This window comes from Pleurodeles waltl, chromosome 4_1 (assembly GCF_031143425.1).
Source record: "Pleurodeles waltl isolate 20211129_DDA chromosome 4_1, aPleWal1.hap1.20221129, whole genome shotgun sequence".
Lineage (NCBI taxonomy): Eukaryota > Metazoa > Chordata > Amphibia > Caudata > Salamandridae > Pleurodeles > Pleurodeles waltl.
The window spans coordinates 396,009,111-396,032,662 of NC_090442.1; the positions used below are offsets into that span (position 1 = coordinate 396,009,111).

The following is a 23,552-nucleotide window of genomic DNA, read 5'->3' on the forward strand; positions in this document are numbered from 1 at the left end:
CTCATCCCTTTAACCTGTTAACAACAAACTCAATTTCTGTCTGCATTGTGTCCTAGAGTGAGGTTGTTTTAATCACTGGGTCTTAATTATGCGAATTTGCATTGGGAGCAGTCTTTTGTGTGGATTTGGTGTTTGACCATTTTGATTTAGAAGGTTTGTTCAAGTAGTTCCTTGACCTTTGCACTAACAGCAGCCATCTGATAGATCTGCTTCCAGATAGATTCACCCAATTTGAAAAAACGGGCCCTTAATGTGGTCTGCAGTGGGTGCGCCAGCAGTGCCCAAAAGGCCAGTCAGTCTGCACCGTGGGCAACCATGTTGCTAGCTTTCCATACATTAGGTGAGAAGTGTATTGCATAGCGGTCGAACCTCTATTCTCCATTTCACTATTTAAACAATAAGATCAGTTGAAGTAACAAGTTAGGGTATCTACGTAAAAAGTCTATGGCTTCTATTCCTTTCTTTAGACCAGATACTACCAGGACTTTTAATCAAGGCACATCGTTCAATAAATAATTGAAGATTTTATTAAACATCACAACTTGGATGTAAAGCCCATGAATGAAATATGGTCTTTCAACCACTCTATGGAGGTTCTTAACTATTATAAATTGATAATTAGAACATATAAACCTATTGAGAGAGGTGGTAGTTAGGCTTTTTTGGTTAAGAAGTCTTTAAAATGCATAAACTACATTCTACTGCTGATTCAGCATTAGAAATGCTTAGTATTAAACTGAATGGCCCTGGTGGTTCTCTAGGGACACTCATATTGACAATTAGATCTTTTTTAGCAAATTTGAATTATGAAGCAATTGGAATATTGATTATGTCCTCCCCACTGAATCTCTGGCTCCTAATTTTTTAGACTGATTTGAAGACCAATCTTTTGTTCCTTACTCATGTTAAAGGGCACACCTAGGACATTGTTGTAATTCCCAGCCATGCCAGCCCTATAAACTCAGATCTGAACCCTGGTCAGAACATTTGGTCGCCCTTTCATTTGGGATCCTAGTAAAGACCATTACAATCAATCTCTTCTCCCCATGGCCAGGTTTAGGAGGTTGAACACTGTTTATGGTGAAACCCTAGTCTTTAAAATCCCTAAAAACACTTCGGTGTATTGCACCGTGGACCCACGATGCCACTGAATGATTATTATTTACTTAATTCTACTGCTGATAGTCTACCTCCACCAAATCCAGCAAAAAATCTTGTTCTTCGGTTTTCTCAGATCGAATACCCTTTAAGTGCTCACTGCGAGCTGATGAACAACACTGAAGCTGTTACTACGATCCAGCTGCCAAACTGAGGTGGCAGAAACGTAATCAAACTTATTCGTGTGAAATCAGGAAAGCTAAGGTTTTATTTTAACATTTTTAACGCCCCAAGCTTTCTTCTGCTATTGTACTGTTATCACAGAATTGCACGACCTTCCAAAATAGGTAGTCTGTCTGACTACAGCTGACAGATGCAACCAGACTGCAGATTTATTTAATATTTCAAATATTCAGGCTTCCTTGCAGGTTGCCTAAGGATCCCTTTTAGCTCATCCTGCAGTTTATTTTTTATGTGTTCTGTTAACTCTTATTTTTTTGGTTCCCAGGACCATGTAAAGTTTGCCACATTGGTTGTGTTTAGTAAAGACTGAATGTTGCTCGAGTCGAGTTAGCCAAGAGCTATTATCAAACTATTCATATAGTCCAGTATGGTAACTGGACCCCTTACATGTGTGTATGGCACTCTTTTGTTTACAAATCCTGTCTGTATCTGGACTCTTTACCAAATCGGACCCTTTCTCAGTTATCACACTTGGACAAATAGAGATGACAGTCTAAATTTGTGGAGACTAATCAACTTTTATATCTCGCCCAGATGGGATTTCTTTCTGGCCACAGTACTGAAAGGAACAGTGTTATCTGCTCTTAACGATCTGTAGGTCCCAATATCTCAGCCATCCTGATATTATTTGTTCTCTTGGTTCACTTGACACTGTGAGGGGCTATTTTACTGACCAAACTTTCTGACTTGGTTATTAAAAACTAGCCCTATCTTGTCTGTCTGACTTCTTTGCCAAATCTGCCTCTTGCCATTTATCTAATCAGCCACACTGTTCCTGTGGTGTTTTCCAAAGCTCTATGTTTAAAAAAATAAAAAAATAAAAATTTGCATTTTAAATTCAAACAGACTGTGGTTTATCCTTGTTATAATAGGTAATTCAGCCATTCTTACACAGGTTGCACAATATATCATGAACATATCATATTAAGTTGCAGTTTGTCATCCCTGATCATGAGCTTGATGTGTCAATGTGCATGTTACCCTCTAGTTTACAGAATAAACTAAACCTTTAAACAAGTAACTATGCATGTAGGGAAGTGTGGGAGACCAGTTATGGATGCAAGGCCCTCAGTGGTTTCACAGATGTGATATGACAATAACTCTGTGCTATTACTGTGAGTGAGGGTATGGCCTAACTTTTCAAGGATAATCGCTAAAATGCAATAATATTTGCCCCGCCATGAGAGCTGGTGAAAGAGATAGTTAGGCCACCACATGAGAAGTCCCTTGCATTGGGGTTCCCAACAAATCACTTAGGTTCTGTGGTGGGAAATATAATCCTTTGGAGCAGTTTTGAAGTTGCGGAGCAGATCCTTAACTTCAATGGGTATAGGGCACTAACTGATGCTTTTAATCTCTTTCCTTCTTCGGACTTTGCCCTGAGCTTTGGCTCATTTTAGTGTGGTGTGCCACAAGGTTATAACATTGAAGGCACATCTGCTCTCCACTTCCATATTTTGGTTTGCTTGCCTAAGAAAAGGCCCAGGTCTAGACGGCCAGCCAGCTTATTTTTTTTAGGTACGTTTATTGAGGCCCAAAGGGCAAACCTCACAGTTGCTGAGGTTGGGGCAGACAGTGATGTCAGTGACTGTGAACCAGTAGTTTGCCAAGGAGGCGCAACTCCACAGCATGTGCTTCAAGTCCACTGCAGAGGCACTGCATTTGAGGTATAAGATGTTGGCTTCTGAATACAACTATTGATTTTGTCAGGGGATAATTAGGATCTATGTAGGACATTAAGCAGAACATATTTGAAACAGATGTTGTGCGAGACTGAGTGGATACGAGAGTACTCCGGCTCATTCCATGTCATTTAATATCCTTCATATATCTGTTTACCACTCCTCATGCAGTCCGTGCAGTGAGATCTTGATCATTTTAAAACAGGTTGCTCAACATTGTAGTGCAAAGCGCACACCAGTGTCTTAACTCTCCTACAGAAAAGCAGGGCCTCATGTTGTGATATCAAAAGAGGGACAACCAGTGTATGTGTTCAGTGAAGAGTTAGCTTCTTTGAAGGCAATTCTTGGCTAAATGCAGCAGCAGAGAATGCCGCCTTCTAGTTTCAGCTTGTTGAAGAAAAATGCTGAGTAAGTGCTCAGGTCACAGCAACCCTGCTCTGAGCAGTTGTCATCCAGCAAGGGCCCCGTGATCTAACAACTCACCCACCGCAGCTGGGTGATAGTGCTCAACATTGACCATCCACCCAGGCCCCCCTTATCTATAAGGAGTCACAGTCTGGCTAAGGCCACTGTGAGACAACCACTGAAATAAACAAGGTACCGGAGAAACATGCACAGGTCCCAAAAGATTTTTTCTGAGTATAAAGCAGGTGTCCAGTAAAGTAACAGAGGAGACAATAAATCTTGGTCTGAGTGACAGGTTCAATAAATCTTGCCCAGAGTGACAGATTTTAAAATTCTAACACCCAAGAACTGAAAGGATGCGTACTCCCAATTGATTATCGTACCCCATAGTTGTAGCCAAGCACCTGGAGTGCTTGGTCAGAGGTGTCACAGGCAGGATTTAAGCTAACTGATAAGAAACTCCAATGCTCTTCAGAAATCCTACAGAATGTGTGTGATGCCATTATGCTCCACATGGACAACTCGGATGTAAAGCAGCATGTCGCCCCGGGCACAGTCAGACAGTGTGAATAATGTCACTGAAAATGGATGCCCCTTCTAGGAGCATCTTGACAGCAACAAGCCCCATGGCAAGAGCTTAAAGCAGGGGGGATATTGGGCATCCTTGATGCATCCCATTGCAGACTGCAAAGGGAGAAGGCTTTAGCCACCCAACTCAGACCATGGTTGCCGGGCCCATATACATCAGTTTAGATTAACTTAGTTATATGCCTGCCAAAGCCAAATTAGGCTAAGACACTAAACAGATAGTTCCAGTCAAGAAAGTCAAATGTTTCTTCCAGGTCAATGACCAGGCAGGCTGAGTGAGCCCATTTACCGGAAGCCATTTACATAAGTCTGTAAAGTCTACGAATGCTCCGCGAGGGGTTTCTTCTGAGGACAAACACATATTGGTCCAGGGTCCATTAGATCTGAAAGAACCTGTAATACATTCCCTATGATAAATTCTGCTGAGGATTTTGTAGACAGAGTTAACAATCACTAGTGGCCTATACAAAGAAAGGCCAGAGGGGTCCCAACCAGGCTTGGGTATTAAAACAATTATTGCTTTTCTAAGAGAAGGGGGCAACATGGCTTCTATTGCTGCAACTCATATTGCACAGCTAATTGTGGTGCTAGTGCCTCGGAGTAAGTTTGGTAAAATCTCAATGAGAATGCCTAGTGTTTACTCTGTGGTCTTATTGCCTTTTTGATTTCATAGTCCGGTGTGAGGGCATCCATCTTGTGTCTTCGGTCAAAAGGGACAAGGGGTATCAGTATTTAAGCTAAGAAATCCTCCATTGCAGGGTCAGGGCTGAGGTTAGCGGCACTGTATAATGTTTGACAGAAGTGGCAAAACGCTTTGTGTATTTCATGCTGGGTACATAGTGAAATCCAGCGCTACTTAGAGTGAGGAGATCGGGTGTACATTTGTAAATGGTCAATGAGACACACCAGTAGTCTTCCCGCCCTATTCCCCTCTGAATGTGTTCTGGATGTATAAGGCTTGTAATCGAAGCAGTAAAGACGCATAATTAATGCTGAATATGAAGTGCATAGCTCTCCAAGAGCATCTCTGCAAGTGGGATCCAGTGTCTTTTTTTTTTTTTTGCTGGAGCAATGGGTTCTCTGCTGTTCGCGACTCCCCTTCGATGGTCGTATGGGCTTTCTGCTGGTCACAACCGTAATTGAATCCCCCTCAAGAGGATGCTGTACCATGACTGTCTGTGAAGTAATGGTGAATTATCTTGCTTAGGGCAGTGCAAAATGCAGAGTGGTTTAACAGAGGGTGCTGTAGAAATGCGAGGGTGAACTCTATATCAGCAGAACACAATGAACAATTTGTTGTGGTCACAAATTATTCTACCATGGTAGTCTTAGTGGGGAAACGTGAGCACGGAGTGAATAAAAGCATACAATTCAATCTGGGCAAAGATGTAAGTCCTGTGGGGTTGAGTAAAATGAGTACATTTCAACCCCTGGATTACGCTGCCTCCAAAGGTCTACCAGAAACTTTTGTTCGAGCCAGCGGGATAGTACCCTTGAGTGTGTTGTGGGAGCCTGGTGAAGAGGAGGGTTTGATCTATGTAGACTGGTGTTAAGAACAAAATTTAAGATCACACCCAGGATCCAAGGCACGGCAGCCCAGTGAGCGAGTTGCTCCGACAATCTATTTAAAAAAGCAGCACCAATCAATAGCCCTTCTACAAGAGCATATCTATCCTCCTTGTCAAAGACAACAGGGCACAGTTGGAAGGCGACCCCACTCTCACCCATAAAAGAGCCCTTTGGCATAAGCAATGTTAACCATGGAGAAGACCTGCACTCCCTTGCTTTTCTGGATGCACCCATCACAGTTATATGACATTCTTGGAGGAGAACAATGTGCATTCCCCTGAGTATGAGGTAGGATTGTATTGTGTTATCATTTGCATGAGGAGTGCACACACCATTTTCCATATACGAGAATGGTGAGATTAGCTGGTCTTGTCATGATAGTGTTGGGTTAAGTGGTTAGTCTAGTAGGCCAGCCTGTCCCGCTCAATCAAGTATTAGCTGCAAAAAGACTGCTGCACAGTGATGTGATATGTTATATGGGTCTGTGTGACATTTCATTCCCATCCCATGTGTGCAAAAAAACTAACATAAAACTCCAATATATAGGGGAGGTGGAAAACGACCTCCCACACAAACCAGCCAGTAATCTGGAGCCACACTGTACAGGAATGCAGTGTCTAGCCACAAATAGATAGTGCTTTGTCCGTACCCCAGAATAATTGCTGTATGAGGTCATAAGATCTGAAGTGTTGGTATAGGTGTAGAGGGCCAGTTTGGGCTTTGTGCTGCTGAGGGAAGCTCGTAGCAATGTATTTGACCAAGTGTTAACTACATGCCAGATGGCCATTATCAGGTCCTCACGGTAATCATGTAGAAGAACTAACTATGTCAGCTGTGTTGACAAGTGTATCATACAGAAACTGGCATAGCACTGTGCCCCAACCAGGAACATAGGGTGAACATGTAGCAATAAAAGCAAGCTGAGGGGTATTTAAAGCATAACAACTTCTGTTTGAAGGAAATCTTGCTTGGACATCTGAGGCGAAGAATGAGACGAATAGCTGTTGCCTTCACTCGAGGAGCCAGTCTGTCTAGAGTCTGAGGCCATCATTGTTAACCTGAATAAGGGCACCATCTCCAGGCTTGAGTGATGCTCATCTTGAGCCTGCGAGTTTTAGAAGATGCTGCGAAGTGCCCATGTTGTGAGCCCGGCCTTTTCCTGGTTTGCTATGTGGACGCCTTCTGGTCTGCTATTCCCATTTCCCAGAGAAGTCTACTTGTCACTTGTTTCCTTGCTGCTCAGCCCAGTCCCCGAAAGCCGCTGGATCTGTGTAAAAGTGCGATCATTAACCGGAGATGATGTTGAGCTGAGAGGAGAACAGCAAGTAGTATTGTAGCCCCATGTTCCCAAGCCTATTTTTCACTCCAGAGAAGAAGACCCACTATTGCTGAACAGCCAGGGTATAACACAGAAAGACAAAGCTAATGTTTATCCATTATGAGGTGGGGCGTTTATCAGGCCTCCCACAGGACTTCATCACGGTCCCTGAAGTGAAGCAGCTTAGCAATGACCGGGTGAGGTGCAGAGCTTGGGGGGAGGCCTTTGACCTGGTACTTTCTGAGCTCTCTCAAAAGAAAAGAAAGGAGATGATTTGTGAGGTGCCACAAAGCTTTTGATCGGTGTCACCAGGAAATCCAGCATTACCTACTCCCTCCTGCCCTCCAAGAAGCGCACGCCATCACTCAGTTCATACTTTTGCTGCTGCAGCTTGGGTGTTTGTGGCTGCAGTTCCAGCAGAGCACATTATGATTGTGCCACCCTGTCTACTTACATTATGTGGTTATCCTGAAGCAGGCCCCCATCTAGTACCACTGTGTCGATTTTGGTTTTGTGGGACGTCCTGGTAGTTCAGATTGCTTCTAAGAAGGCTTTCCATTTGTCAGCGTCAGCAGGTTGGCATGTTAATGAGTACATGACTGGAAGATCTGCAGTCTTGTAACTAAGAGCATTTGTGGGTGACCGAGGGTCAGTTTGCCCGCTTCCAACATGCCCATTCCTGTAGTACTTCTCACCTCAAAAATAAATCGTAGTAGTCAGATAGGAAGGATTGTGAGCCAAACCCAGCTTCTCAGTGGGATGACAATGTAGTCTTGAGACAGAGTGCACCCTCTCCTAGCACAAAGGCCTTGGGGCTGCTAGTGACAGCACCACAAGCAACTTGTTAGCATGCCTCTAGCACTTATATGTGCACCCTTAAATCCACTGACACTAAAAGTCTGTTCTGCAGTTGTAGTATTCTGCTTTCCCATTGTGCCCCTCTCTACTATGCGGGTCTGTGCACATCAACAGGGCGTATCCGGTCTGCCGTTCCAGCCTGCGCAAACTATGTTAACAGATTGGGGAGATTTAAGCTTAAGGCTGGCTGGGGTCACCTACTGTAGGAGCCAAAGACTGTTTATGTGGCAGAGAGGCATTCTGCAGATGGGCAATAGAAGAGGAAGTGCAATCCTGCCACAAGGGAGAGCAGGTAAGGAAGACAGGACTGTGTCGCACCCACTTCAGTTCACTCCAGCAGCCACAGTTGGGGCTGACTTATGGCGGGGGGCTGTGTGTAGAAAAAACATATAGGTTTACAAGCACCTGCTGCTGAGCTTACTGTGTATCCTGAAGATTTCAGCAACAATAAAAATGCCAAGATAACTAGGGTGATTAATGTTACTGTTGGAGAGAGACTGGAATTTTGTGTCAAGTAGCAGTTTTGACTCATCGTAAAGTAGCGGAGAAAGAACGTGTACTATGTAGATCAGAGAAATGTATTTTATGGATATTTCTGCAGGTTACTGCCTTTGTCACAAAGATCCTTCTGTAACTTGCAGTTCATATACTACAATCCTAATGTAACATAGTGACTTATGAACTAGCATCAAAGAGCTGCAAGCAAACTGCGTAGTATAGGTTAGGACATTATGCTTTTTTCTGCAGTATTTCATCATCTATTTCTAATGTTGCTCAAAAGGGTTTGTTTGGATATAAATACATTCGTATTAGTTAAGCCAACCCCGACCAACACTTTAAAACATATGACATCTATGTGACAGAGGGGCTCTACAGAGATAAGGGGCACTTGTGGAGGGTGGTAGTGAGGGAATACGTGGAGAAGGCGGTCATTGGGAAGGGAGGGGGGGACGACGACAAAAAACATTGTCGCACTGGGTGCCATCAGCGTTGAAGCCGTCCCTGGTTCACTCTTGTTGGTCTGGAGGAAGGGGATGCCTGTGATATGAGGCCAAGCGGTAAGCACAAAGTCTGTGCACCTCAGTTTTCAAAGTAGCAGGGCACAACGGCACAATTATTCAGCAATAAACTTGAGCCCCAACATAGGGGAGTGAGCTTCAGGGCAAAATGCTGGAACGGTCCTCTCCCATCCAGCTGCTCCAGTTCATAGGAAGGAGGGTGCCCCAAGGGGGTGAAGCACAGTTGGGAGGGGCTCAAGGCTCCACAAACACGATCTGCTTGCCACACACACACTTCGTGTCGCTCGCTCCTCACCTCACACCCAGTCCCAAGACAGAGCCAGGCCCTCCTGCACAGCAGACCTGCAGTTCTTCCCAATGGCTCCAGCCATAAAGCCACAATTTTGAAACAGGCTGGTCAATAGGAAACCTGCCCGTAACATTGGATAAAGACTACTGAAGGTGTAGCACAGGGGCCACCACTTCCTTTGCCAACAGAGATTGAGCCAGCCAGGGTGTATCACCCCCCAAACTGCTGCAGTCATGCTAGATCCCAGTCACTGTGGGCACGGATAGCTTGGCAAGGCAGTCCCCCTTTCTGTAGGACCTTCTAGCAGGATCATGCAGTAGCATGAGGTACCCACAGAGAGTTGGCCAAAGCCCAGCCACCCGACCAGGCCCCTGCGGCGCAAAGGAGAGGCACTGTTGGAGGTTTACAAATCAAGTACACCAAACACTGTAGATCACTGCTCCCTTTGTTGCTGAGTTGGTAATGGGGAGCAGTCCTCCATGTAATTCCGACTTCAGGGAGTTCAGACTTGGATCCTCTATTGCATGGCCACCATTTTGGCTGTCATAGCCATGCCCTCTCCAACGTGTTACCATTATTGTTGAATCTTTATACAATTCCATTGGCACATCTTGTCCAATCCTTTGTGTTTAATTTGTTTATGCTGACGACACTGACAACATACTGTAGGAAGCTGGCTCTTCGTATGATATATCAAAGTGAGATATATCGTGCAAACAGTTCAGGGGTTCCCTTACTATTGGATAGGGGCTTGCTCTAACAATCCCAAGGTGCTCTTTATTAAGGGGTAGTGTGGTCGAGCAGCCTTAGGCTTATCAGAGAGGAATGTTAGATATCTGCAAATACACATAAGTTCAATAAGTGAGACACAACTGTAAACTGAGATCTACACCAATTTACAAAAATAACAAATATATATATATATATATGGAAAATTTCACTTACCCAGTGTACATCTGTTCGTGGCATGAGACGCTGCAGATTCACATGCTGTGCACATCCCGCCATCTAGTGTTGGACTCGGAGTGTTACAAGTTGTTTTTCTTCGAAGAAGTCTTTTTCGAGTCACGAGATCGAGGGACTCCTCCCCTTTCGGCTCCATTGCGCATGGGCGTCGACTCCATCTTAGATTGTTTTCCCCGCAGAGGGTGAGGTAGGAGTTGTGTATATAGTAATAGTGCCCATACAATGGAGTAAATATGTATGTACATAATGTGTTTAAAAGTAATATATTTACAAATTTACAAATGTACAAGTCTAATTTTTTGACAACTTAAAACGGCTACAGGCTTCCGGGGAGGTGGGAGGGCGCATGTGAATCTGCAGCGTCTCATGCCACGAACAGATGTACACTGGGTAAGTGACATTTTCCGTTCGATGGCATGTGTAGCTGCAGATACACATGCTGTGCATAGACTAGTAAGCAGTTATCTCCCCAAAAGCGGTGGTTTAGCCTGTAGGAGTTGAAGTTGTTTGAAATAAAGTCCGTAATACTGCTTGTCCTACTGTGGCTTGCTGTGTTGTTAACACATCCACGCAGTAATGTTTGGTAAATGTATGAGGCGTAGACCATGTGGCCGCCTTACATATTTCAGTCATTGGTATGTTTCCGAGAAAGGCCATGGTAGCACCTTTCTTTCTAGTTGAGTGTGCCTTTGGTGTAATAGGCAGTTCTCTTTTTGCTTTTATATAACAGGTTTGAATACATTTAACTATCCATCTGGCAATGCCTTGTTTGGATATTGGATTCCCTGTATGAGGTTTTTGTAATGCAACAAACAATTGTTTTGTTTTGCGAATTTGTTTGTAGTATGTAGTACATTAGTGCTACTTTAATGTCTAATGTATGTAATGCTTTCTCAGCTACCGAATCTGGTTCTGGAAAGAATACTGGGAGTTCCACTGTTTGATTTAAGTGGAACGGTGATATGACTTTAGGTAAGAATTTAGGATTTGTTCGTAGAACTACTTTATGCTTATGTATCTGAATAAAGGGTTCTTGTATAGTAAATGCTTGTATTTCACTTACTCTTCTGAGAGATGTGATAGCTATCAGAAAAGCTACTTTCCATGTTAAGTACTGTATGTCACACGAGTGCATGGGTTCAAAAGGTGGACCCATAAGTCGTGTTAAGACAATGTTGAGATTCCACGAAGGAACTGGTGGTGTTCTTGGTGGGATAATTCTTTTCAGACCCTCCATAAATGCTTTTATGACTGGGACCCTGAATAATGAAGTTGAGTGCGTAATTTGCAGGTAAGCTGAAATTGTGGTGAGATGTATTTTAATGGATGAAATAGCTAATTTTGACTTTTGTAAGTGCAGTAGGTAGCTGACGATGTCTTTAGCAGATGCGTTTAATGGTTGAATCTGATTATTATGGCAGTAATAAGCAAATCTTTTCCACTTATTTGCATAGCAATGTCTTGTGGTTGGTTTCCTAGCTTGTTTTATGACCTCCATACATTCCTGTGTAAGGTCTAGGTGTCCGAATTCTAAGACTTCAGGAGCCAAATTGCTAGATTCAGCGATGCTGGATTTGGGTGCCTGATCTGTTGTTTGTGTTGAGTTAACAGATCTGGTTTGAGTTTGTTTTGACTCAATTTGTTTACTAGATATGGAAGGAGTGGGAGAGGGGGAAAAGCGTAAGCAAATATCCCTGACCAACTCATCCATAACGCATTGCCCTGAGAGTGAGCCTGTGGGTACCTGGATGCGAAGTTTAGGCATTTTGCGTTTTCTTTTGTTGCAAATAGGTCTATTTGCGGTGTTCCCCACTTTTGGAAGTACGTTTTTAGTATTTGGGGATGGATTTCCCATTCGTGGATCTGTTGGTGATCCCTAGAGAGATTGTCTGCTAACTGGTTTTGAATTCCAGGTATGAACTGCGCTATTAGGTGAATGTGGTTGTGAATCGCCCAATGCCATATTTTCTGTGCCAGGAGACACAACTGTGTTGAGTGTGTTCCTCCCTGTTTGTTCAGATAATACATTGTTGTCATGTTGTCTGTTTTGACAAGAATGTGTTTGTGGGTTATTATAGGTTGAAATGCTTTCAGCGCTAGAAATACTGCTAGTAGTTCTAAGTGATTTATGTGAAACTGTCTCTGCTGAGTGTCCCATTGTCCTTGGATGCTGTGTTGGTTGAGGTGTGCTCCCCACCCTATCATGGAGGCATCTGTTGTTATTACGTATTGAGGCACTTGGTCTTGAAAAGGCCGCCCTTTGTTTAAATTTATAGTGTTCCACCATTGAAGCGAGGTGTATGTTTGGCGGTCTATCAACACTAGATCTTGAAGTTGACCCTGTGCCTTTGACCATTGTGATGCTAGGCACTGTTGTAAGGGCCGCATGTGCAATCTTGCGTTTGGGACAATGGCTATGCATGAGGACATCATGCCTAGTAGCTTCATCACTAATTTTACCTGTATCTTTTGTTCTGGGTGCATGGCTTGTATTACGGTTTGAAATGCCTGTACCCTTTGTGGACTTGGAGTGGCAATCCCTTTTGTTGTGTTGATTGTTGCTCCTAAGTATTGTTGTATTTGACACAGTTGTAGGTGTGACTTGTTGTAGTTGAGTGAGAAACCTAGTTTGTGAAGGGTTTCTATGACATAATTTGTGTGTTGTGAACACCGTTGTTGCGTATTGGTTTTGATTAACCAATCGTCTAGGTACGGGAACACGTGTATTTGCTGCCTTCTGATATGAGCAGCCACTACTGCCAGGCATTTTGTAAAAACTCTTTGCGCTGTTGTTATACCGAATGGCAACACTTTGAACTGGTAATGTACTCCTTGGAATACGAACCTTAAGTACTTTCTGTGGGAAAGATGTATAGGTATATGGAAATATGCATCCTTTAGGTCTAGTGTTGTCATGTAGTCTTGTTGTTTGAGCAGTGGGATCACGTCTTGCAGTGTCACCACGTGAAAGTGATCTGATTTGATGTAGATATTTAGTGTTCTGAGATCTAATATAGCTCTTAAAGTTTTGTCTTTTTTGGGTATGAGAAAGTACAGGGAGTAAACTCCTGTTCTTCTTTGATGAATTGGTACTATCTCTATTGCATCTTTTTGCAACAACGCTTGGACCTCCAGTTGTAAGAGTTCCATATGTTGTTTGGACATGTGTGTTTTCGGTGGGACATTTGGAGGGAATTGTAGAAATTCTATGCAATAACCATGCTGGATAATGGCTAGGACCCACGTGTCTGTTGTTATTTCTGTCCAGTGTTTGTAGAACTTGGTTAGTCTCCCCCCCACTGGTGTTGTGTTGGGGATTTGTGACGTTGAAGTCACTGTTTATTTTGTGGAGTTTTGGGACTCTGGAACTTCCCTCTACTCTTTGGGAATTGTCCCCCTCTATATTGTCCCCGAAAAGTTCCCCGCTGATATTGACTCTGATAAGTGGGCCTTGTTTGTGAGGTTGAGGGTTCTGTGCTCTGTCCCCGAAAGCCCCCTCGAAACTGTGTCTTCCGAAAAGTGCCTCTGCTCTGTGGAGAGTAGAGTGCGCACATGGCTTTAGCCGTATCTGTGTCTTTTTTGAGTTTTTCAATAGCAGTGTCCACCTCCGGCCCAAACAACTGCTGTCCGTTAAATGGCATATTCAGTACGCCTTGTTGTATTTCCGGCTTGAATCCTGATGTACGCAGCCATGCGTGTCTCCTTATGGTCACTGCTGTATTTACAGTCCTAGCAGCTGTGTCCGCTGCGTCCATTGCTGACCATATCTGATTGTTCGAGATACTCTGTCCTTCCTCCACCACTTGTTGTGCTCTCTTTTGGAACTCTTTCGGCAGGTGTTCTATGAAATGCTGCATTTCGTCCCAATGAGCCCTATCATATCTAGCCAGCAAGGCCTGGGAGTTGGCTATGCGCCATTGGTTGGCTGCTTGTGCCGCAACCCTTTTCCCCGCAGCGTCGAACTTGCGACTCTCCTTGTCTGGAGGTGGTGCGTCTGCTGAGGTGTGTGAGTTCGCTCTCTTGTGAGCTGCCCCTACTACCACTGAGTCTGGTGTTAATTGCTGCGTGATGTACACAGGGTCTGTTGGTGGCGGTTTGTACTTCTTCTCCACCCTTGGAGTAATGGCCCTGCCCTTCACAGGCTCCTGAAACACCTGTTTGGAGTGTTTCAGCATTCCGGGTAGCATAGGGAGACTTTGGTACTGGCTATGTGTGGACGATAGTGTGTTAAATAAAAAGTCATCCTCAATGGGTTCTGCATGCAGGGTGACATTATGAAACGCCGCTGCCCTGGACACCACCTGTGTGTAGGCTGTACTGTCCTCAGGTGGTGACGGTCTCGCTGGATAACAGTCGGGACTGTTATCTGATACTGGTGCATCATAAAGATCCCATGCGTCGGGATCATCCTGACTCATTCCAGTATGAGTTGGGGACTGCATCATTGGTGGAGTGGCTACCGGTGATGGTTGTGGTGAACGTTGTGGAGATGGTGGCGGGGTTACTTGTTTTGCCACCTTTGCCTGTGGCTGCTTGTCTTTCTCTTGGAAGGCAAGTTTTCTTTTCATTCGAATTGGGGGGAAGAGTACTGATCTTCCCTGTGTCTTTTTGTATGTGGAGCCTTCTTTGAGTGTAATCTGGCTCTATTGTCTCCAGTTCCTGTCCGAATCTGTGTCCTTGCATTTGTGAGGACAGGCCCTGTTCCTCTGTATAGGAACTTGATTTTGGTTCCGAGGCCGGATGTTTCGGTATGGAAACTTTTTCGGCTGTCTTTTTCGGTTCCGGCGTACTGATCTCTCGGTGCCGACTCGTTTCGGTGCCGCCCTCTCGGTGCCGAGATTGCTCTGAGCCGGTGTCTCGGGGTCGAGTCTGCTCTGTGCCAGTATCTCGACTGGAGTCGGATGACTTCGACACATGCATGCCCTTTTTCGGTGCCGATGGTCAGTCACATACTTTCCGGGTTAAGCCATGGCCTGCTGGCGGTGGCGTCTCCTGGGCTTTAGTGCTTTTTCTGTGAGTTTTGTGTATCGACGTCCTACAGTTTTCAGCGTCTGTTCGGGATCGACCTCGTCCGAGTCCGAATCCTCGATGGAGAAGGTTTCTTCTTCCTCTTCCAAGTGTTTTTGTCCTGTCGGCGCCGAAGCCATTTGTAGTCTTCTTGCTCTTCGGTCTCTTAACGTCTTTCTGGACCGAAACGCTTGAAAGACAGACACAAATTACAGACCAGATGCTGATCTGTATAAGGATACTTGTTGTGACATTCGGGGCAGAAGCGGAATGGGGTCCGTTCCATTAGCCTTGAAGACGCACGTGGTCGGGCCCGACCAGGCCCCACCGGGGAATCGAAAACCCTGAAGGGCCACCGGAGCTCTTCAAGATTCGGTGTCGATCTGTTGTAACTAACCCGATACCGAACGCAAGCAATACTGTCGAATTTTCCGAGATTTTAGCTAACTTTCCGAACCGAAACGCGGAGCGAAAAGGAACACGTCCGAACCCGATGGCGGAAAGAAAACAATCTAAGATGGAGTCGACACCCATGCGCAATGGAGCCGAAAGGGGAGGAGTCACTCGATCTTGTGACTTGAAAAAGACTTCTTCGAAGAAAAACAACTTGTAACACTCCGAGCCCAACACTAGATGGCGGGATGTGCACAGCATGTGTATCTGCAGCTACACATGCCATCGAACATATATATATATATATGTTTAGGCACCAGCATCAATACTATCAAATAAGTGCGTTTTGCAAGAAAAATCTTTACACTTTTGAAAAGTCAATACTTATTGAGAGGAAAAACAAGTACTGCATTTAGGTATAGTACAGCGACTTAAGGGACCAATCTCCTGGACTTAAGATATGTATTGGGCAAGAGTCAGGCCCACACCAACAGCTCACACCAAGCGGCACTAGAACGGCCGGATGCAGAGGTGCAGTACGGCGTGGTGTGCCAAATATTAGTCAAGGGGGGTTGGCCAGGTTGAAAAGAGGCTGCAGGTTAGGGCTAGAGGTCCAGTTGGGGTGAGCTACTGAGTAGGCTCAGGTCACATGATGCTCAGGGACATAGGGACACCAGTGCTCCTATTCTCCTTAGTCAAGGGCATCCAATGGCGGGAACGGTCGTGGTGAAGGGTCCCGCGGAAACAGACAGCAGATGTGGACTTGGGGACCAGTCTGGGCGAACAAACAAGTGGGCCCAGGTATCACGAGCCTGGGGGGATGCAAAGACACCAGTGGTCCTCTTCTGCTCAGTCCAGGGCGTCCATGTGCAGAGGTACAGTTGGGGTTGCTGTCACCAGAGGCGGTCACGGTAGAAGGGGGGGCCTGCATAAAGAGACTGCAGGCGTGGGAGTGAAGGTTGCAGTGAGGAAACCCATGATGGACTTTGTCTTTGGAGATGTTGGGGACCAGGTTGGCACCATTGGCTTACTTCAATGCGAGCGGGGAGACTCGGGTGCAGTGGTGCTGTCCGGCAGGGGTTTTGGTGGTTTGGAGTCCTCTTCAGGGGTTCTTGGGTGCCTGCAGGGATGCAGGGAGCAGCTCTGCTACTCCACTGGAGTTCCTTGTGCTGGGGTGAAGGCTGGCAGTTTTCCCAGGCTTTTGGAAGTTTCAGCAGCTGGAGGACAAGGAGTTTTTCTCGCAATTGTCAAAGTCTACAGGCAGGCTGGCAGGGTTGGCACAGAGTTTGTCACAGATCTTCAGTTCGTGCCTTTTGAGTCTCTGGAGTGTACTTCTTCTTTAGGATAGCAGGGATCTGCTTTCCTGGTGCCAGGGGCTCCCCTAAATACTGAATTTTGGGGTATTTCGGAGAGTGTAGGGGAGAAGCCGATGGGCTACTTACACCTGGGGGTCACTACATCACCTATATGATGCTTCCTGTGGAAAGTGGGAATGACCCTGTCCCAGGGTTCCTAAATGTGGCAAAACCAAGATGGCAGATTTCTAAATGTTGGGTCTACATCAGGCAGTGCAGCTTATGGGAGGGACTGACCAGAGGGGTGGCCATACCTCATTGAATACTAAATGTCCTGCCTGACAGGTAGCAAATGGGCCCTGGGGTAGGGGGGCTGCATGTTTCCTTTAAGTGAAGTAAGATCTGCATGCCAAGGGCATTTGGCTTCTTTGAAGCCCCTTGCCCTGGAATGCATATTTGCAGGTCACCCTGTTGGGTGGGGTGTGTAAACACCTTGCCCAGAGCAAACTTTTTCTCTGTCCTCCTGAGAGCAAAAGCTCTCACCATAGGGGACCAGAATCTTTTGTGGTGGTGCAGGCTGGCTAAAACTAGCCAGTCCCCACACAGGCAGTTAGGGCCAGATGTAGCAAAGGGTTTTACCCATTTTGTGTCTATGGGAAAATGTGTTCGTACATATGGCCCCAAGTACATTTTCAAGGTGCATTTATCAATAAATCCATCACTGGCATCAGTGAGGGTTTATTATTATGAGATGTTTGATACCAAACATCACTATCAGTGAAACCACCCTGTAGCTGGGGAACTCACAGTGACCAGTGTCCAGCACATGTACTTAAAATGGCTTCCCTGCTTACTCGCCATGTCTTAAGAATCAACAAAGACATAACAGGGGCATATTTGCTCTTGCTGATATACCCTCACATGTAATATATCCTCTTTGGTGCCCATGCCTTAGGTCCCAGGGGTACCATTTACTAGGAATTTACAGGGGGGGGCAAAGGTATTGCCAGTTGGGGAACAATTTCACAATTTTAGGGACGAAATCTGGCACTGGGGACCTGGTAGGCAGAAACCCAGTGCACTTTCATTCAAAACAGAATCAAGTACCAGGAGAAAAGGGGAGGGTGACAATATCAAAAAGGGGCACCTTCTTACACATCCCAATTATTGTGAAGTATCTGTGGACATCACACTGCTAACCAACTTCACAATGCTTCTCTAAGGTCCAACAATGGATGAGTTTCAACAACTTCAGACTTAATGGCAACAAAACTAAAATTCTCTGCCCCATTAAATCTTTGCCGTTTTGGGAACTTCCTTTCTGGCTGGATGTGCTAGGGTCTATGCCTTCAAAGGTTTACACTGTGAAGTATCTGGGTATTAAAACAGATTCCTCCTTCTAATCAAATTTCTATGGAAATTAAGCCCCATTTTTTCCAGGTTCATTTTCTGAAACACATCTTTTTACCTTTTCTTAGAAGTTGAACACCTCCGTATTATCTCGGCTGGACTACTGCAATTCAGTCTATCTCTAATTACTTCCACATCAGATTTTAAGGTTGCACTTCGCCTTCAAACCAGATACTGCAACTACTGTGCTCTTGTTTCTTTGCATTGAATTCCCATGAAACTGTTTTTTTAAATTAATGTTAGAGTAGGGCCTATTCAAATGCACCTGCTTCCAACTGGGACCCCTGGCTTATTTTCTTCATTCAGAAGCAAATTTTTCAAGTTCAACAATTCAAAATTGCTGGAGACCTGATGGTTTCCTCCAATTTAGTGATGTTTTCTGCTTCCACATGTAGTCATTTTGAAGAAGTACCCCGACGGTTTATTCCAGCACCAAGATACCCAGTTCTGTGTGAACATTGCTCTTCATAATGCCCCGCAAAAGAAACAGAAAGTTCGTTTTTTACAATACAGGTTTTCATTATTGATAGTAATCATTACCACTGGGGTTACCATCATCAACATGTTTTACCAAAATGAGTTTAAGACTGATGGAAAGTTCTTTGAAGGCAGAAAACCCTGTTCACTCCTATTAATAAGGGTGGGGTATTCAGAGGCTTATGAAATGATGTTAATCACAAAGTGACCTTCCTTTTAGATTTAGCTACGAGTATAGCTAGTTGTTCTTTCGGAATAGTCTTAATTAAATCTCAAAGAAAATGTGTGATTAATCTTGAGATGGTACACCTTTAAATGCCATTTTCGCACAAGTATTTCAAAAACAAGCTATTGGCCTCGGCACAATTCAAAATTAGTCACAAATTGTTGATGAAATTAAATTGAATCCTTTTAAAAATGCACATATGCTATGAACAAGCTCCTAGATTTAGCGGGCTTGTACCTATACTCTTGAACATGAATTAGCCCCTGAACTGGTGAGAACCCAGGTGGATCCAAAGATTAAAAAAGACAGGACCAAAAATCGATGTGCCTTCTGGTGTATCCCAACTGCTTACAATTCTACCAAAAGGACAATTTATAGTCTATATGTGGTGGTGTATGTGTCTAAGTTCAGTTCAGTGGCATGGACAGACAAAAATCCAACCTACATATTGGATACCTACATTCCTTCCCTTGCTATTTTGGTAATGCTAATCATTTTCTTTTTCTTTATAGTGTCAACATTTCGAAAAGATTTGATAAGAACAAAACATCTGTGAGAGTGATAACAGTGGACACAAAGTGAATTGTGGCATAGATCAGGAAGCACAAATGGAAACAATTGAAAACAAAGTACCTTTTAGCATTTGTGAGACAGATTATACGTCCTCGGTTTCCAACACGGTCAGCATTCTCCATAAGCATGGTACGTGCTTCATGCTGGTAGTCTGTAATTTTGCAGAGACATTCAACAGCTGCCACAAGGCCATGCAGTATACTGCAGCATTCTGGATCAGCACGGGGGTTAGGAGGTCCAACAGCAGCCAAGGCAGCCATTAACTGCAGGACAGAGCAAATAAATGTTAGACAGTCAAAAGGAAAACTGGTATGGTCAAATGTTTATGTCTTAACACAACATGTACATATAAAGGATAGCATAACTACAATGCAAGTCAATATTAGGTACTTTATATTATATGTGTTCCTGTCATAACAATCAAGTAGCTATATTGTCAATAAAATGAGGAATGCAACCTTCCTTGCTTCATAGCATGTTCTTTAATCAGATTTCCAGCCTGGTTTTCAATGTAACCCTGCACTATTTGATCTATAACACCCAGTCAATCCAACATCTGATGTTTCCAAAGTTTATGATTCCCACTAGGCTGTAAAATACTGTTGACTGATGATATGTCCATAAAGGAGAGTCACTCTGAACTTTAGGGGCTGCAACAAAAATTATCCCAAAGATACAGCCAGAGATTCACATCGAACAACCCCCCTGCTCTAGCGGCAAAGAAAAAAAAATTACTGCACAATTTAATTACGTTGAGAATAATACCAAGACAGGAGGACCTTTGAGGTATCTAAGGTACTCCCTATTTACGGTTTCACTATACCAAACAAAATACTGTAGATACAGGACAACATAATCTATGCTTGCATGGGGAAGAATTTTAGGCTATGCCCAAGGGTACAATGATTGACATTTCACTGATGCACCTTCCAACAATGCAGTTTAGGAAGGTAAAAAAAAAAAATACCTTTAGACGTCATCAGAAAAAGCACAAGAGGATTATTTAATAAACTTTGAAAATATCACACTTAGTCTAATTTCACAATAACACTGTTAGTGTTTCTTTGTTGTAACCAAATATATCCAAAAGTTAAGTTTGATTGTTCTAGAAGTGTCACAATGTTACCATTCATCTGGCAGCAGAAGTTGTATGCAACCCTCTTTCTGAAAGTAGATATGGATGTAATTGTTAATGGAGGAAACAGGGCTCTAAATTCAACAAAGCCTCATTAGAGCTCACCATTCAAATACATCTGTCGGAAAGGAATTGTCAGTTAATGACTATAACGACCACCATAAGTATCAGACTTCAAATGGTGTGGAGGGATTCACCAAGGCAAGTGAAGATACATTAAAATAAAACTATTTTTCTTTGTGACAAATGTATGCTCATAATTCAATTTGAAAATAAGGTAAGGGCTCCAGTGTAAAAAGAAACAATCTTTGTTTCTTAAAAGAAAGGGTGAGCTTGTACAGAAAAACACACATATTATTTTGCTCCATCTGAAAAATCCAGCTCTGCAACGAATATTCACTGTCCATATACAAATATCCTTTGTTTACATGCAAAATAGAAATGTCCCTGAAACCTGACTATCTAAGATGTTTCTCCATTAAGTAACTCATCCTCCAAGTACAAACAGACTAGGGATGCAGATTCTCGTCAAAGAAAGGCAGGGGGTGATAACAGAGCTCAGTAAAATGAACTTTCCAGTGCATCAGTAGCCATAACAATGGCATAAGCAAAATGAAATAAGAGAGACTAACAAAACAATGGGCCAATCACACATGCTGAGAAACAGAAAAGCATTTCACTATGATTTTCTAAACCGCACACAATTGTATATTTTTGTTATCTTCAAGAACAGTCAAAGTATCAATTATCTGCTCAGACAAAATGCACAAATACCATAGCCGCAACTCAAAAATACCAAATACTGTCTAATCCTACGTCCTCAACTATAAACAAATACATTACAGACAGACATTGCAGAGTACCATTTGCTACCAACAATACGATCTCAATGGGGAACCCGGTCTAGATCTTCCTAACTTTCACACAAACAAAGGTGCACTCAATCACTTCAGTCAGCAGATCACAGAGATGATCAATCAATACACATACAAATCAATACACTAATAATTAAGATGTGCCTGAGCAAAAAGGGATAACCACAAGGTCATTTAAATAATAGAAAATATACAGACCCAATTATATATAGTTAAAAAAAGTGCTTTCACACATCTACAACTTCTCATGGGTGTATTGCTACATTTATGTGGGATTTTCAAAATGTGTTCACAATAAACCTGGAAACTTGCACCAGTTAAAGTGTTCAAGACATAGCCCTGGAAAAATTCTCCACATCTTCCTCCATAGAGCAACCCATTCCACCATACCTACACAAATTGTGAGGGTCTTCGCTTTCCTCTTCTGACAGTAGAGAGGCATTTGGTCCTGCACTTAACAGGAATACATCTCCGACTATATCCGTGGGGGAAAGGGTGTTGGACTTTGTGAATATAGCCCAGTGTTTTAATGTGTTAAAAGCTCACTTGCAAATGGTTTCGTACACAGAATGCACCTTTAATAGAAGTTATTAGCTACTGTCTAGACAGATGATTCAAAAACTAACAATCAGAATGTCTTTGCAAAATAACCAACAGTAAAGACTGACCTCTGCATAAAATAATTTAGGAGGCAGTGGGGAGACAGCCAACACATGGGAGATGAAGCAGACAAAGGTTCAAGGGTTCAAAACCAATTATATTTTTCCGTTTGAAAATTCCACACAAATAAATTGTGTTGCCTTTTATTAACTAGGGGCCACAGCTCCTAATGTCCAGTTTCTATTGTTAACGGAAAAAGTTCCTTGCTACACTTACACTTCTCAAGAGAATCAGAAAGATATTTAACTACAGCCCCCCCCCCCTCTGGGGAGCTTTCTACTCAAGTCAATCACAAGGACATTGAGAAAAAAAGACCCTCTCTTAACAGTCCTTAACAGTATCAGCCCATCTCTCAAAACCCATCTACTCAAGGGAATCAGAGTAATACCACTACTGACAATCCATTACGTTTATATACATTCAGACAGAAAGTGCTACATTGATGCATACTGCTACATCACATAAGATAATAATGAAGGTAAATGGTAGGGCATGGATGCCGTAATACTACAGCTAAAGCTAAGATAAGGTTCATGAATAGGGTAAAAGTTATAATTGTGTTGAGGTTTATGAGAATGTTGAGGGTTAGGATAATGTAGATTCATATTTCAATATAGTGTTAATTTGATATAGTGGTACCCTGACTTAGTGGTAATCTATTTAGTAAAATGAAACCCACCTGGAGTTTCTCCAAAAAGGCAATCACAAGTGAAAAACCCCGTAATATAAACTCTCTGCTGAAGTAATGCGGGTATGGAAGATGTAATACTTCACCTGGAAGCCGTAAGTACAGACACCACAGGGGTAATAGTGCAATATGTAATACAGACCTAAAGAAGAAGGCAAACATCTTCATTCCCTAGTATACAACAATAAACCAGGCGGTTTAAGAAGATCAATGGAGGCCTGCATTCAAAAGATACACTTCCATAGCTCTATCATACTTGGAGAATAAATGTTTAAGACTCTCTGTATGGTCTTTCTCACTTCTGTTACAGTAGCGTCTGAAAATCCTGAGGTCACCGCTCTAAGAAGAGAAAGGAAACTAACCTGTAATATTCTATGCCCACTGCCTCTACGAATTTCAAGCTAAGGCACTACTGTATTTTTGCATAGATTCATTAAAAACAAAGTTGCTTTGTTTAACTTAAAGCATTTGGTGCCACCACTGTAGCATTTGAGGACACCTTTGGCATCAAGCATATGAAGAGGCATTCCTGTCATACCTGTAAAATGTACATTAAATACATATTAGCACATATAAAAAATTATTTTTACAAAAGGTCTGTGATTTTTGCAGAAATGCATTCTAATACTGTGATGTTAACCATACCTCCTGCAAACTCTGCTCCTCTTGAACCCAGGAATTCAAAATATGAGAGCCAGAATCACTGACAATGAAATTCACCTAAAAAAATGACAAATTAAATTGTCTGTTAGGAAGACCCATAAAAAGTGATATATAA

At 43.3% G+C, this 23,552-nt stretch overlaps 1 protein-coding gene across 3 annotated transcripts in view; it reads right to left on the reverse strand.

The window, feature by feature from the left end:
• The window catches only part of INTS13 (integrator complex subunit 13), a 196,837-nt gene that overhangs the window by 131,299 nt on the left and 41,986 nt on the right, over nt 1–23,552 (reverse strand). For all 3 annotated transcript variants that reach the window (XM_069228607.1, XM_069228609.1, XM_069228608.1), the window contains 2 exons: nt 23,420–23,494; nt 19,477–19,679 (listed from right to left, as the gene is read on the reverse strand). In XM_069228607.1, coding sequence (XP_069084708.1) covers nt 19,477–19,679; nt 23,420–23,494 — 278 coding nt within the window. The remainder of the gene's footprint in view (nt 1–19,476; nt 19,680–23,419; nt 23,495–23,552) is intronic.